General features: G+C 32.4%; 1 protein-coding gene across 3 annotated transcripts; it reads left to right on the top strand.

The window, feature by feature from the left end:
• The first annotated feature begins 8,281 nt into the window (after nucleotides 1–8,281).
• LOC143085062 (uncharacterized) lies at nucleotides 8,282–14,912 on the top strand. 3 transcript variants are annotated; one of them, XM_076261220.1, is made up of 4 exons: nucleotides 8,282–8,666; nucleotides 10,057–10,155; nucleotides 11,556–11,963; nucleotides 13,856–14,912. In XM_076261220.1, exons 1-4 carry the CDS (start codon nucleotides 8,474–8,476, stop codon nucleotides 13,987–13,989), a joined length of 834 nt encoding a protein of 277 aa, XP_076117335.1. In that variant the 5' UTR covers nucleotides 8,282–8,473; the 3' UTR covers nucleotides 13,990–14,912. The 3 variants fall into 3 exon arrangements, with proteins under 3 accessions (XP_076117335.1, XP_076117334.1, XP_076117333.1); XM_076261219.1 differs by having other exon boundaries at nucleotides 11,556–12,107; XM_076261218.1 differs by having other exon boundaries at nucleotides 11,556–12,188.
• Nucleotides 14,913–15,308: the final 396 nt, after the last annotated feature.

The following is a 15,308-nucleotide window of genomic DNA, read 5'->3' as shown; positions in this document are numbered from 1 at the left end:
CATTTGTCATTTCCTGGCCTTTTATAGCTGACTATATATAGCTGTATATGCAGTATGGGTTTTACCCAATGTCGAAGACTGCAAGGTAACCTATAGCTGTCAACATGATTAACTTCTATGTCATTTTGGTCACTTGTTGTTTCATTGGCAATCATCATGAACATACCACATCTTTTTATTTTTATATGTTACAGAAAATAGGACCTTTTTTACTTACAACAATGTATATAATTATATATATACAGTGTAACTTGCCTAATCTGACACACTGTGGGACCAGAAAAAAATGTCGGATTAAGCAGGGTGTCGGAATACTCACTCCTGTTTTTTTCTGAAAGGATATGCACATTATGGGACCATGAAAATGTGTTGGTTTAAGCAGGATGTTGGGATTCTCAGGTGTCGGGTTAGGCAGATTACACTGTATATGTAAAACAATAGGTGCCAACTAAACATGCTAAAGAGTCAAAATCAATCATTCGTCAAATTTAAAATAATTTATGCAAATCTTTAAAATCAATCAAAAATCATCATTTAAAGTCATATATATCATGTATTAATTTTCTCATTTAAGGAAGGAGTTAGTCTACAACTGTTTAAATAAAAACATTACTAATTCTACAAATATTTATTCTCAGTTTATGTGGTTGTTTAGTAATGAAGACACTGATGTATGCAAAAGTATAGCTAAGTACCTAAACATGTGTTTTTTACTTAGAATAAAAGTGTGAAATTTTTGTTTGCTGCTTATAATATACTTATATTTTTACACTAGAGTTACTCCCCTTGGAACACATATACTTTGATACTTGTGTAGTATTAATTTTAGTTAAGATTGTTTAAATGTTATTCTTTGTTGTATCTATGCTATTAATGATTATGTTCATTATTGAGCTTTCTTTAATAAAATATTTCGTATTTTCGTATTGTACTTCAAATTTAACAAACAAATTGAACATGCTAAATATTTACTTGAATGGCTTTTACAATAAAATAAATTGTGTAGATTTTCTTATAAAAAAAATCCTTTGTTTTATCCAAAACTTCAAAAATCTACTGCTACATGTGCTATTGAATTATTGTCTTCCCAGTTAGGCCAGGTTTTTTTCTATTTGTTGGTTTTTGGATTTTAAACATGAAATAGTCAGGTCCGTCGATCAAAAATAAAAATATATTTGAAGTCATAAATGTGTAAACCAGATGCTCCGCAGGGCGCAGCTTTATACGACCGCAGAGGTCGAACCCTGAACGGTTGGGGCAAGTATGGACACACCTCTGAATTAGGATTGTGATTAAATAGTTGACACAGCATAGGTTTCTGACACAGAATGAATGTGGTCTAATGAACTTATTTTTTTTTTTTGCTTTTGAGCAATTCACTATGCTGTTGAATATTATGATTCCCCCGCTAGCATATAACGTTTTAAAGGGACATAACTCAAGAACTGTAAAAGTGAAGCTGCCAAAAATTTAACTTAAACTTGAGTTTAGAGGTAATAAGCATTATATACACATTTCAATAAATTTAATTGAGACAAACTTAAGTTAATAGATAAGAAACTAAAAAATTCTTCAATATTTCCACTTTTAAAGGGGCATTTCCCTAGAATGGTAATCAAAGTGCTTGTAATCAGTGAATGGTAAAGATTGCTTTAATTTATCAGTTGGTAGTAAAGTGAATATTGCATTGTATATTGTAAATAGCATTGATTTACGTTGATTCAGCTACTAGTAGTCTACTATTCTGGACAAAGAAAGATAACTCCAATTTTGAAAGAAGATTTCATAAAGCATTGGTTTTAGGTGATTCAACAACCATTCTGGACAAAGAAAGATAACTGCAATTTATTGTCTTGAAACTACAAAAATGCTTTTTTCCCCCTTTTGGCCCTTTATCCCTAGACTGATTGCCCCATAACCCTTAAAATATATCCCAGCCTTCTACTTATGGTGTTAAACATTGTGGTACAATTTCAGAACAATTGAAATACTTATACACAACTGATTGTCCTGACACTAGATAAATGCTTGTTTTGGACCCTTTGGGCCCTTAATTCCTAAACCTTAGGGACCATAACCAATCCCAAGCTTCCTTTTGTGGTTATAAACATGGTGTTAAAATTTTGTTGATTTCTATTTACTTATACTAAAGTTATTATCCGGAAACCATCCGCCTTCGGACGACGACGACGCCGACGAAATAAATATATATATATTTCACCTTACTAAAAATATGTTTGGTATAATCTTATTTTGTCATCATTTCTTTTTTCCAAATATTATTGATCAGATATTTTAAACATAAAATGCAAACCATCATCATACAATTTCCAAAATCAAAGCACCAAGGGCGCTATAGGCAGTTAATTAAAAAACCAGAGGCAAACTTGGCAGAAGTTAAAATGAATATTGTGGAAAAATTGGTGAAAATATTTATCTTAGCTATTTCTCAAGTATCAAATAATGTGTGTACCCTAAAGTTTCCACTATCCAATCCTACCACTTTCAAAAGTTATTTCCAATTTATTTTTTAAAGATTCAATATCTGAGATTATGCACATACGGTACAATGTCCCATGTTAGGGGAGAGTTTTGTGCCAGCTAACATGTTTAACCTGCCACATTCTGTATGTACCTGTCCATAGTGAGGACCCAGTAATTTGGTGATTGTTGCTGTATATCATATTTAATTTTCATAATTACTTTGTACATAAATCAGGCTGCTTTAGTTTTATTGTTTTACAATTGTCATTTCGTGGTCGTTTATAGCTTACTATGCAGTATAGGTTTTGCTAATAGCTGCAGGCTGCATGGAGGAATATTCTTATCAGAATAATAATTTCAATGATGGTGTCCAACAGTGATGTATGGTTTAATTCAACTATGTACTAGAGTTTGAATATGCCATATTAGCGGTTTTAGTTGGATCAGCTGGTGCCACTATACACAATCATCAAATCATACCTGAAAGTATTTGAAGTGATGTAATTTTCTTGTATATTATACTACCACTGTGTATCATCGCCACCGGAAATTGGGTACTAACAAAGAGGAGAGAAAGGAAAAAATAAATAAACAAGACTAAAATTCCTTTAATTTAGACCATTTCTAGCGGTTTGATGAGGATATCGCTTCTGAAACGTTTTTCTGATATATAAAGCTTTGATTTTTTATACCAACAAGTAGCAAACAAATACAAGATTGTGTGTTATACTCCAAAACAGAAAATTTCGAGGTTAATCGTCCTTCGTCGCCTCGTTTGCATGATACTCAACTGTTTTTCTTTTTTTTTACAGACACATAATTAGATTACGATAATATGACTTCATATTTACTGAAATTCGCTATCAAAAAGACGTTTTCAAAAGAAGAAGAATGTTATGGTTTACCAACATATTGCAGAATTTTCCCTATTATTAAACAGTTATCAACATGAACGCTTAACTGGAATTTAACTTTTCTGTTTAGGTTCTTTTTGTTATAAAGGTCCTAGCATAGCAACAAATGTACGCATCCCTGACTTTCACATAATTAGGTTCCAGATGAAAGTAAGCAGAAAAGCGTTTCGGATGCACGAAATTCTTTCATAAATTATTACTTTCATTGTCCGATTTAACAAATAGATTGTTCTAATAAATGTAAATTATTAAATTTATCACTGTAAAAAGTATTTGAAGAAAAATAAAATCTTAAGGAAATATCTGTGAATATATTCATCTACATGATTTACGCGGGTTATTTGAAAAAAAAGACAATTGAGGATATTCGGATGTGTTTTATCAAGGAAGTCCCTTGAATAATTTAAATGTCTATTTGACCTGCTGCAAATCTTTATAGTCGAGATCTTCATAAAATCAATAATAATTTCATAAAATCTAAACATTGAAAACCATTTAAAAACTAACCCTAGATAATATACCTTGTTACCATACTTAAGGTGCCACACCATTGATATACGTGGATTATACTGTTGTATTAGTGACGGTGTAACACTGATTAATAGAATAAATCAATTTGTGTAGAAATTATTCTGGAGTCCAAACTGATATATAAAGGTTTAAAAAAGAGGCGAATAATACAAAAGTTAGTGGATATCTTCTGACAATGCCATGGCAACATAAAAAAAAAAGATTAAAAGAAAAAAAAAATAAACAAAACAGAAGACAGATAACGAAAGACTGGGATTACGAACCCAATCAAAAATCGCTGATTATGTAAGGTGCTCCGGAAGGGAAAACAGATCCTGCTTCACATGTGTCAACAATCGTGTTGCTCATGAAAGTACAAAGTCAAATTTCGAGGGTCACTTTCGAGGGAAAAGGACGGGATTGTGGTTACGACAACTGGAACATATTCGTAGTCATATGTGACTCAGCTATTTCGATCAACCAAGTTTTCATGGCGCCAGTAAAATTATCGAAGAGCTACTAAATCAATCTTGGCTTTTACAGTGATACTTCAAGTTTGGTTAACAATCGCAGTTGTCATACTTACTATGTATTTGAAAGGCAAATTTATTTAAAATTTAGGACATTTTAAATAAATAATTATATAAATAAATTATTTTATTACATCGTAGTGTAAGTCATATGCATACCAAGATGTTCCTTCTAAATAAACATGTCTTGTATTTTCTGTGATTTTTATCGAAGGATATATTTCAAACATGCAGTAGGTATTGTTATTTTAAAGGTTTTTCATGTATTTCTTGTCTTTTCTAGATTCCATTTTTTCTGATTTTTTTGATTTTTTTATTTCAAATAGATTTTTGAACATTGGTAAGCTAGTGTTTACTTTATGCATTTTATATAGATATTTTTTAGGATATTCAGTTTTAACTTTTCATAATATTAGTAATAATCCCAATTCAATAACACTTGGGGAACCTTATATATCATTCTCTATTCATTCTTTTTTTCTATTAATTATAATCTCCGTCAAATTATCCACCTTCAAATCTTTTTTGAATATGGTTCACACATATTTTAGTTAATAAAGTGGATACACCAATTGACATTTACTATGTCAAGACTTATCACTTTCGAAAGACATATTAGGTTGTAAAGTAGATTAAGTGAGTGCAATTAAACTTTGAAATATTTAGTATATATTTATCATTTTACGATAGCATTTGCATTAAGGTTTTCTGAAAACATATACATATTATAAAATAATTTTATATATATAAACATTGAAAGTAAACTCATTGGATTTACTGAAAGGGTTATGTTCATTTAATCAAATTATTATTATACATGTACGTATGAATACATTTTGTCTTGGTTACTTTACGAGAAAATTTAAAAGAAGTAAGGTGCTATCAGGTTTGCAGTAAAATATAACACCACAAAAAAAGATGACCCACTACACACAACATCAATAGAAAACGCAACATGATCCCAACGAATTCCATTAGTTGTAGTCCTCTTCTCCAGAATAGTAAATAGTTCGCCTTCTCCTACTAGTGACACCCGTCGTGTTAATGATGTTGAAATCAATAATAGGTTGTAATTATTGATAGTTATGCTTTGTATAGGGGTAACTTAGAATATTTTGCCTATCTTTTTCTAAGACATAAGGCATGATCAGCTATCTTTCAGCTTTAAACAAAAAAAATTAACCAATATTGACTTCTTTTTTATGAGGATAATTGGTGTGAATGACGTCATTAAACAATTCCATAAGTATTGTGAACATCGGAAAACGTGCCAATTTGAAAGGTCGTCTGTATACAAATTAAAATTTCAGGGCAAGCCTTCAAATGACAAATCAAGAATGCAAATTAAGGCAAATACAGAGCAAACCCAACATAGCAACTGCAGTCGTAGTGGAGTGTTCTGGTGGGAAGACAGTTTCTGTACCAGTAGTGACACTCGTTGTGTTGCGTACGACCATACACATTAGTGGTCATCTACGAGGTGAACAGATAATCAAATCACGACGTGTTCGTTAGTGTCCTCTAGTATTTAGAGCAATAACTGTCTTCAGGATTTACTCAATTAGCTACGTTATAACAGTTATACTTAATCAAGGAAATGTAAGCTATAGAATATCTTAACATTGGCTAAATACATTCTACAGGTTTTTTGGATACTGTTAGAAAAATGGAAATTTCACAATGTAAAAATGGAGTTCTTTACATTTAGTTCCGGCTTTATTACCCTTTGGTGAAAGAAAACGTTTCAAAATACAATGCTTAAACATTGTTACGATATAATCGACTTGTAGTCTACCTTTAAAATTAAACTAATGAAGTTTACATACTTCTTTCTTTATGAAAGACAACTAAGGAATGCAGAATCTCCATAAAGCTTAGCAGATTAAAAGTTTTTAGGTAGGACATTTACATCGCAAAATGAAATATTCGTGATAAGTGTGAATATCGACAATAAACATAAAGATTAAATATTAACAGTATGGACCCTTACTTTGCAAAAGAAACAGAAAATCAAAGAGCGTTCTTCCTATTGAAGGACCAGTTGGAGATGAAATTAAAATATAAGAAAGAGGACCAAAAGGCGGAGAAATTTAATTATAGGTGGAGGGCAAGAAAGTTGACTATAGGCAAAGAGCAGAAACAGGATACAAAAGGGACCTTCATACTCATAAGTCGAAAACAAACTGACATTGCTATGGCAAAAAAAAACAAAAGTAGAGAGGACAAACAAAAGTACAAAATACACAACATAGAAAACTAAAGACTGATTATGATAAAAACTAGAGATAAACTTTATATTTGTGCGAAGAGTCAAGTGAATAATAACGGTGTCAAAGAATAACGAGAACAGAAATGATAGATCGAGGATACTTTTATTTGTTAGGAGGTCGGATCGACTTTACACGTAATGAAGGATAGTGAATTGTTGAAAAGGTACTCAAGGGCCAAAAAATTTAAAGACATCTGACAAAAACTGAATTACCGCTGGAAAAAGAAAAAAAGACGAGAAAATATAAAAAAGTGCTGATCAAAAATCTATTTGAAAATGAATACTGATGGATTTGCATTTTTTTTTTTAAATTATTGTCGCCAGAGAGAAAACAGACTTATTAAAAAAAGACTAATCCTTTCAGAGGAATGAATTGTCTTTAGAGGTTTGTCATTTATTGTCAAATTGGCTCGATTCATCAAAATAAACTTTTAGTTTGTAATGTCGAAAATTAATTTTTGTATATCATGTTTATCGATAGTCTTAAACTTAAATACTCCAGGAATATAATCAAAATGGACGCCACAAATGTACTAGACTTTGTAATTTCTGACAATGAATATCCTTTGACGTTTATAAGCCAAACTTTCCAGTTTAATAAGCACAAGGAAGAACGTACTTATAAAAAAGGAACTTTGTATTTAGAAATGATAAAATACAAGCATTGTTTCAAATTGTTTTCTCACCGGGAAAAACACAAAAATAACAGATGCAATATTATAGCACTAGTATATGCTGTCAAAAGCAATCCCGATGCATGCATGCATATGAAGAAAAATAGCTGATGAAACGACGTAGAGACAGCAAGCCAAAAATTTGAATATAAAAATATCTATTTGCCAACGTATATCTTCAAATAAATGTACGATAACAATGAATTGAACGACAACATCCAACAATATTTTGTATTATAATATTTATGTATAGTTCTATCCACTAACATCATCGGAACTTCAACTAAGAATAGGCTTGTCATGATATTAACTCCTTTTATGCTATATGTTTGCCATTGTTCTAATCGATTGTTTTTTCCAGACTTCTTAACATTCTTAAGGCAAATCATTTATTCCATTTGATTTCACAAATAATTTCAAGGAGTTAATAATGCATATCTGAGCATCATATTATAATGTGTGTTTCGTCCTCACTAAAATTAATATCTTCGAGTCAGCGAAATGTTCACATATAAAACGACGACATATCAATATGAACTTATTTGTCACGTATATCAACCTATCAACCATCAATATATAACTTAGGAAAAAGTCCAACTTGTTACTTTATTTTGGACTTCACAAATGTCATAGAGGCTAAAATTGGTATAATTTCACATTATTTTTTATTGTAAAATTGTTCTACAACATAAAATTACGCAATGATGTGTTAACCAATATTATCAAAGTAGTATAAATAAACAAATACAGCTCAATGAGATTCATGGAACTAAGCAGACATTTAGTTCTCGAATTTAATTTAACTGATCTAGAAATGTTTACAAGAACTTCCTTAATACGAACCATGTGACCGCAACATTTTAGTAGATAAAATTTATACATATGATAATTGAGGTTAGTCGGAAGTCATCATGAAGTGAGTGTGTTTTCAAAATTGTTAAATCGTTCAGTACAATTAAACTAATTTTATTGTTTGAAAATAATTTCAATACATATGGGAGAAGTTTTAAGCACGACGTATAAACATCACGGCTGTGTTCAGATCATTAAAAAAGAAGACAATTTAAAGAAGCAACATCGTCGTAATAAAACATGGGTGATCAAGTTGAGCTTGTAAATATTCTAGAAACAGAAGACTTTCAGAGCGTGGATAATATCAAAACTAATGTGTGGAATCAAAAACTTGCTAACATTCACAAGGCTGTAAGGAATAGAGATAAATTTTTGTTAATCTTTATAGTAGTGCAAGTGATTTGTATTTCTTTGACAGTTGCATATTTGAATGGTAAGCATATTTGAATCTCTGAACTTATTTTCCTTTAGAAAACATTCTAATAATGACAATTTACAACAGAAAAACTCATGGATATTACAGGATATGGGTTTTAGATGATACACTAATTTATTTAGTTTGCATCAAGGTATTGTAAATGAAAAACACTCGAACATCGTTCTATCTCGCAAAATAAAAAGAAGAAAAGAAAGTGTAGATCGTCATGGTTAACGAAGAAGTAACCAGGCGAAACAAAATACATCTAGAGGTTAGTGTATAGTCGTCAAACTCAAATTTGTGCAAAGTCTAGTAAGAACTTGTTAACAATTTTAGCAAGAGACTGTTATTCTGTGTTCTATTACGATGTATTACTTAATGTAAAATGAAAAAATCAAGAAAAAAAAGCAACCGAAATCTTCCACAAAAAAATACCCGACCCGACCCGGACACCCCCTGTAAAAAGGACTACCCATTTAACCTTCTACAAGTACCAAAGTACGCAGCGGAAAGCAATAGCTCCTTCTTATCCGAATAGAAACGACACAGATATAAAACTAAAACAATAATCATAATGCTCTTACATTACGTAAGACTAACACTACTATACATATGCAACTATTAACTAACAAGGTTAAGTATGTGTTAGAATCAATACAAAGCCAGAGAACATTAGATAATGGATGAAAATCTCATCTAATAAAAACAAGTTTCACGGTTACGCCAGCACAAAAATAAAACGATAAACATTTTAAAGTCAGAGTACTTCGAACAAAACCCAGAGTTTAAAGTTATAAAGACATTTCAGAGATACTATGATGAAGTGTCAATACGTCATCAATCATGGGCCAAGCAGTTGAATAAGAAATAATTAGACATGCAGACAGAGAATGGGGGTTGAATAAATATTACCGACATCCAACGACCAAATACCCCCCAAGAGTTCTATAAATGTCGCCATAATATACGGTCTTTGAAATAGTTCTTTGTGATACCTTTGATTGGCTGTTTCTATTTCAAAAATTTATAAATTCAAAGATAGCTACATACATTCAGCGGAAAAAAATCACCTGCTTACAATGAACGAGAAAATGTCTATTAGCCATGAATGGAGACCAACTAGTATAATACTGAGACGCTGCATGTCATGTCAGTTAGCAGGAGTACATGCTACCCTGTCAAGACACATCATTTTGACTCCGTACCGACCATTTTTTTTTTTGCATTTTATTTCTGCATGTAGCGTGTTGGAGGAAAAACAGAATATATAATATAAAACGTCTGTAGTTTAAATGAAGCCACATACCTTCGCATCAGGCGATCATCGCACTACCAGATCGAAGCAGTTAAGTTCCATTTATGCTGATATTATTTAATAATTAATTGAACATTAGATATTTTTCAGCTTATATTAAAAAGATTGCAAGACTAGAAACGCAGATACAGCAATTGACTTTAAATACTTCGAAACTAACAAGTGCAGATAGACTAGTTCGATTATCAAGTAAGTTCAATTTTTCGCTGCATTGAAGACCTGCTGGTGACCTTCTGCTGTTGTATGTTTTTTCTATGGTCGGGTTGTTGTCTCTTCGACACATTCCCCATTTCCATACTCAATTTTATCATGTAGGCTTGAAGAGTTTAAACCTCTATACTACCACAAGGTTAACCTAAGATTTATTCGGGAAGCGTATGACAAAAAAAGCTATGGTACAAGTATGTGTGTGCATGTCACGTGATTCTGGAACAACTATAATCAAAATGTATCAGGTTACGTTCGAGACCAACATTTTGCACGGCTAAGGACAGAGCTAGTTTTATAAATAATTAGACATGGTAAATGGTGTTAACTGCCATTACCTGGAGTATCAAGGAAAAAATATATCGTGCAGTTATTGCAAATCAATATGAATTCTTAATACGAATATAACTGTCACATTATGCGGATGTCTAATATTCAAAATAGAATTGACCCTTCATATGTTTTCTTTTCCCTATATTGCTTCTTACAAACTATAATAAGAATTCAAGATAAAGAGGTAAAAAAGAATTTGAAAGCCGGAAATATTAATTGATAAATTGGTATGCATATTTGACGTATTGTTACGTTTTCAGTTTTATATGTTTGGTAATTTGCATTAGTTAGTTGATTCAATAATATGAAAATTTATCCTCGGAATGCTTTGTATATATGAAAATTTCTACGTAAACAAAATGTACATGATTTTGTGCAGCTTGGTTGAGTTTGATGTACTGACTTCTATGGTACTTTTTTGCATGCACTTTTGTAATAGTCTAATCGTAACCACAATCCGATCCTCTTTTAGTCAAATGTGACTTACCGATGTCTCACTGAATATGTACTTACATGAGCAATACGCCGGCTGCCACATGTTGAACAGGATATGCTTTCCCTTCCGGAACCATGAGGTCTTCCTGGTTTTTGATCGAGTTCCTGTTGATTAGTCTTCAGTTTTCTTAGTTGATTGTTTGTCTTTCAGTCGTTTTTCCATTGCATTGTCAGTTTAGTTTCGACTTATGATATTGATTATTCCTTTTGTATATATCGCCTCTCTTTTTTATGATTCACCTTATTGATATTAAACAAGGAATGGATAATATAGATATATGTTTAACTTCACCATATGTTTATGTGTATGCCGAGACTCAGGAACATCGATAGTTGTTGTCTTTTATTATTTATTAATTATTTCTGTTTTGATTGCTGAATTTGCAATTGGTGACTGATCTTGCATAGTGTATGGTACAATGATGAAGAATTTAAATTCACCATATCTATTTTATTTGGTCTGGATTGAAAACTGTATCATTAACGTCTTTTTTAAATTATATAGTTGATCTTCCTTATTTTACTTCGTTTGATAAAATGTACTTTATTAAAAGATAACAGAGAATTTGAAGCGCCGACTAAAGTTGAAAAGGTCTACAGGGATGGAGCTGGTTCCAGTCTTAAAACAGGTCCGTTGGATAAAAAATGCAACGCTGGCGATAAGGGAGAGAAAGGTGAGAGAGGTGATTATGGACTAAGAGGTTTATCTGGCGTATCGGGCGACAAAGGCGAAATAGGAGACAAAGGTTCAAGTGGAGCCAAGGGACAAACAGGAGATAAAGGTCCACTTGGAGAAAAGGGACCAACTGGAATGAAAGGTCAAAATGGAGAACAGGGTCTAAAAGGTGAAAGAGGACCAATTGGAGATAAAGGCCAAATAGGTGATAAAGGTCAAGACGGAGACAAAGGTGTAAATGGGACAAATGGCCCAGACGGAGACAAGGGAGAATTTGGAGCTAAAGGTAGAGAAGGAGATAAGGGTTACAGGGGCGAAAAGGGCTCGATAGGTATAGTTGGTCCTACTGGAAACAAGGGTTTGCCTGGTGAAAAGGGATTGACAGGTGCAAAAGGTCCTCAGGGAGAAACTGGACTACCTGGCTTAAAAGGTATACATGGCGAAATTGGCATCAATGGTGACAAGGGTGCAATTGCAAATGAGGGTCCTCGTGGCGAAAATGGTCAAAAAGGTACAAGTATATAAAATGATTAAAGTCAAGCTAATTTGAATGCTAAGTGTGTTAATGCCTTAAATTAGAAATAATTGTAAATATTCATGTGTATTAATTGTTCTCAAATCTTTGTACTTGTTTTTGCTTTCAAACTTTTTGTATCTGGGCGTCACTAGTTAGTCTTGTGTGGACGAAACGCACTTTTGGCGTATTAAAGTCTAAACCTGGTGCTTTTTTTAGCTATTATTCGTGTGTTTCTGTGTCCAATATGTTCTCCTATCTATTTGTATTGTAGTCCTGTAATGTTATGTTATAATTTCAATGTTATATTTAACATTGCCATTAAAGCGGGAGGTTTGGTATGCCACAAGACTAGGTTTAATCCACCTTTTTATCTAAAAAAAATGTCCTGTACAAAGTCAGGAATATGGCTATTGTTATATTATAGTTCGTTTCTGTTTGTGTTACATTTTAACGTTGTGTTTCTGTTGTGTCGTTTGTTTCCTCTTATATTTGAGTGTGAATTCTCATTGCTATTAGACGTGTCATGGTACTTTTCTATCACAAATTCATTTATTTAGTTTTGATGTTATATTTGTTATTCTCATCAGATTTTGTCTAATGCTTAGTTCGTTCCTGTATGTGTTACATTTTAATATTGTGTCGTTGCTCTCCTCTTATATTTAATGCGTTTCCCTCAGTTGGAGTTTGTAACCCGGATTTGATTTTTTTCTATCGATTTATGAGTGTCGAACAGCGGTATACTACTGTTGCCTTTATCTATTCTATTATTGATAACAATTTAAAATCATTTTTAATATTAGAGTGTGTACCTTACCGCTATGGTTTCTTAAATCTTGTTCATTGGTTGTTTGCCTGTATAATTTGATTACAGAAACGGTTGACTAAGGTTATCATATTGTTAAAATAAAGAGTAAATATATTTAAACATAAAGGATAGTTGATCTTATATTTAATGAAAAAGTATAACAAAAATACCTCACTTCAAGGCAAATTCAAAAAGGGGTAGATCATGAAAAATCAATCGCTATCAATTGACGGAATAAGTGAAAAACAACTGCCATATTCCTGACGTGGTACATACATTACAGATTGCTTGTTTGCTTGTTGGTTGCTTAACGTCCAGTGTCAAATATTTCATGCATATTGAGGACGATACCAAATTAATAAAAAAGGTAGGTCCCGGATGAAAGTCGGAGATATTTAGACTGCCATTGGAAAATAAGGGTATATTGGATAGGGAGAACATTTTTGCCTTGCAACAGGCCACCTACATACGCCTCATAGAGTTGTTACAAAGATTCTTTACGTGCAGAGAGCGTGGCACTATCTCTACACGAGACATCCGATTTAACGTCCCCATTCTGACCGGGCGTGGCTGCATACTTGCATATCCCGCGTAGCCATATGGACGCCCCACATTGGCAAGGGTTTTACTGCCATTCAGAAGAAGACCTGTAGTGACCATATTTCTATTCCCCAGTCTCCCTTAGGGGGCATACATCACAGAAATACAACTCAAATATCTAAACAATTCAAACAAATACACGAATTATATTCTAAAAAAAGACGCCAACATAAAAGATGCATTAGATAGTAATAAACTTATCATAGATGCAAGGATTATAATTTTGTAAACCAAAATATGTTATTCAAATTTGAAGGAGCACGTGTAGAAGATGGCGAAAAAGGAAGTCCTGGAGAATCAGGTATAATATTCAATCGGCAATCCTCGGTCGAATCCGCTGTACGGAATCGGCCGAGTTGTGACGAATGGTACAATATTGGCAACTGGTAGTTTCATAATCCAAGTAGTGAATGATTAATTACCATCTTGAATACTCATCGTCAAAAGTTGAAAGGCTATGCACAATTTACATATACAAACCTGTGGAAGATATTGAATTTATTTAAGATACTAAGTTTTCAATTCTCATCTCCAGACATGCATAAGACTCAGCAGTGGCTCTTAATTAGGATCAGTAGATCAGATAAGTTACAAAATTGAAGAGCATCAACAATCCAACAAAACTTCACTCTGGCTCCGGTAATTTAAATTGAAAAAAAAACGAACAGCATAAATGATAGACTCAATAATTAATAGTGTTGGTTTGAATAACTTTTTAATTCATATAAGTATTTACGTGATATCGTTTTACTCATAACACAGTAAAATCATACAAGATTACTAAGACATGCTAAATGATGTCTTTGCTTAAACTGTTTTGTTAAATTGCTGCCTTACCGACTTTAAATCAACACCGTATTTGTCTTGTGTTGAAACATCACGGCTTGCCATTTAGACATGGCTGTTACCGTAAGACAGCCTCTGAACAGCCATATAACTAATACAATACCATTCGACAAAAAAAAACCAATGAGACCAGAGGAAATAACTCTTTCGAAGAAACCATTGGTGTGTTACTGTCAGGTTAAGGGTCTGATTCTACCAAATAAGCCTTCCTTATTCGAATTATGTAAACAAAAACAAAATCATCTCATTTTTTTTTATTATACCTGTTTTCAAATATTACCACTGGTATACTTTGAACAAGCTCTACTGCCGAATATGAAAAAAACCTTTTGTCAGTGTATTCATATTATAGTTAAAGACAGATAGTAATTATTTGTTTTGCAGCTCAGAAAAAATCATGTGGTCCTGGTTGGGAACAGTTGAAACAAAGCTGTTATTACATTGAAATCAGACCAACGAAGACATGGAACGAGTCAAAAGTAAGATTATGTTGATTTAAATTAAAAAAAATATGTAAATACCACAACAAACACAATTACAAAAATATGTTTAGTGTATTTAAATTGCCATCATCTGAACGCTCAAAACCAGACTTGAACATTAATTCTACACACTTGAAGAGCTACAAATGTATATGACATAAAGGCACATGAAAATGTTACATCTTTATATGTTCCTTGGTACATTACAGTATATTAGTTCATTTGCTATTTTTGTATCTGATGAGATTTGTCATATGCTCCAAATAGAATAAATAATATTGCTTGTTTCTTGGTTCTTTATACTGTTTTATCTTGTATGCCATTATCTAAATGAAATTTGTACTTTATTTTCAAGATGGACTGTCGCATTAAAGGAAGCAG

This window comes from Mytilus galloprovincialis, chromosome 8 (assembly GCF_965363235.1).
Source record: "Mytilus galloprovincialis chromosome 8, xbMytGall1.hap1.1, whole genome shotgun sequence".
Classification (NCBI taxonomy): Eukaryota; Metazoa; Mollusca; class Bivalvia; order Mytilida; family Mytilidae; genus Mytilus; species Mytilus galloprovincialis.
Note: the sequence above shows the minus strand (reverse complement) of the source record. Positions and strands in the feature narration are given on the sequence as shown.

Coding starts and splice junctions, on each gene's coding strand:
- LOC143085062 (XM_076261218.1), top strand. CDS start 8,474: ATGGGTGATCAAGTTGAGCTTGTAAATATTCTAGAAACAGAAGACTTT. Junction 8,667..10,056: donor GACAGTTGCATATTTGAATG/GTAAGCATATTT, acceptor GATATTTTTCAG/CTTATATTAAAAAGATTGCA. Junction 12,189..13,855: donor TGGCGAAAATGGTCAAAAAG/GTACAAGTATAT, acceptor TCAAATTTGAAG/GAGCACGTGTAGAAGATGGC.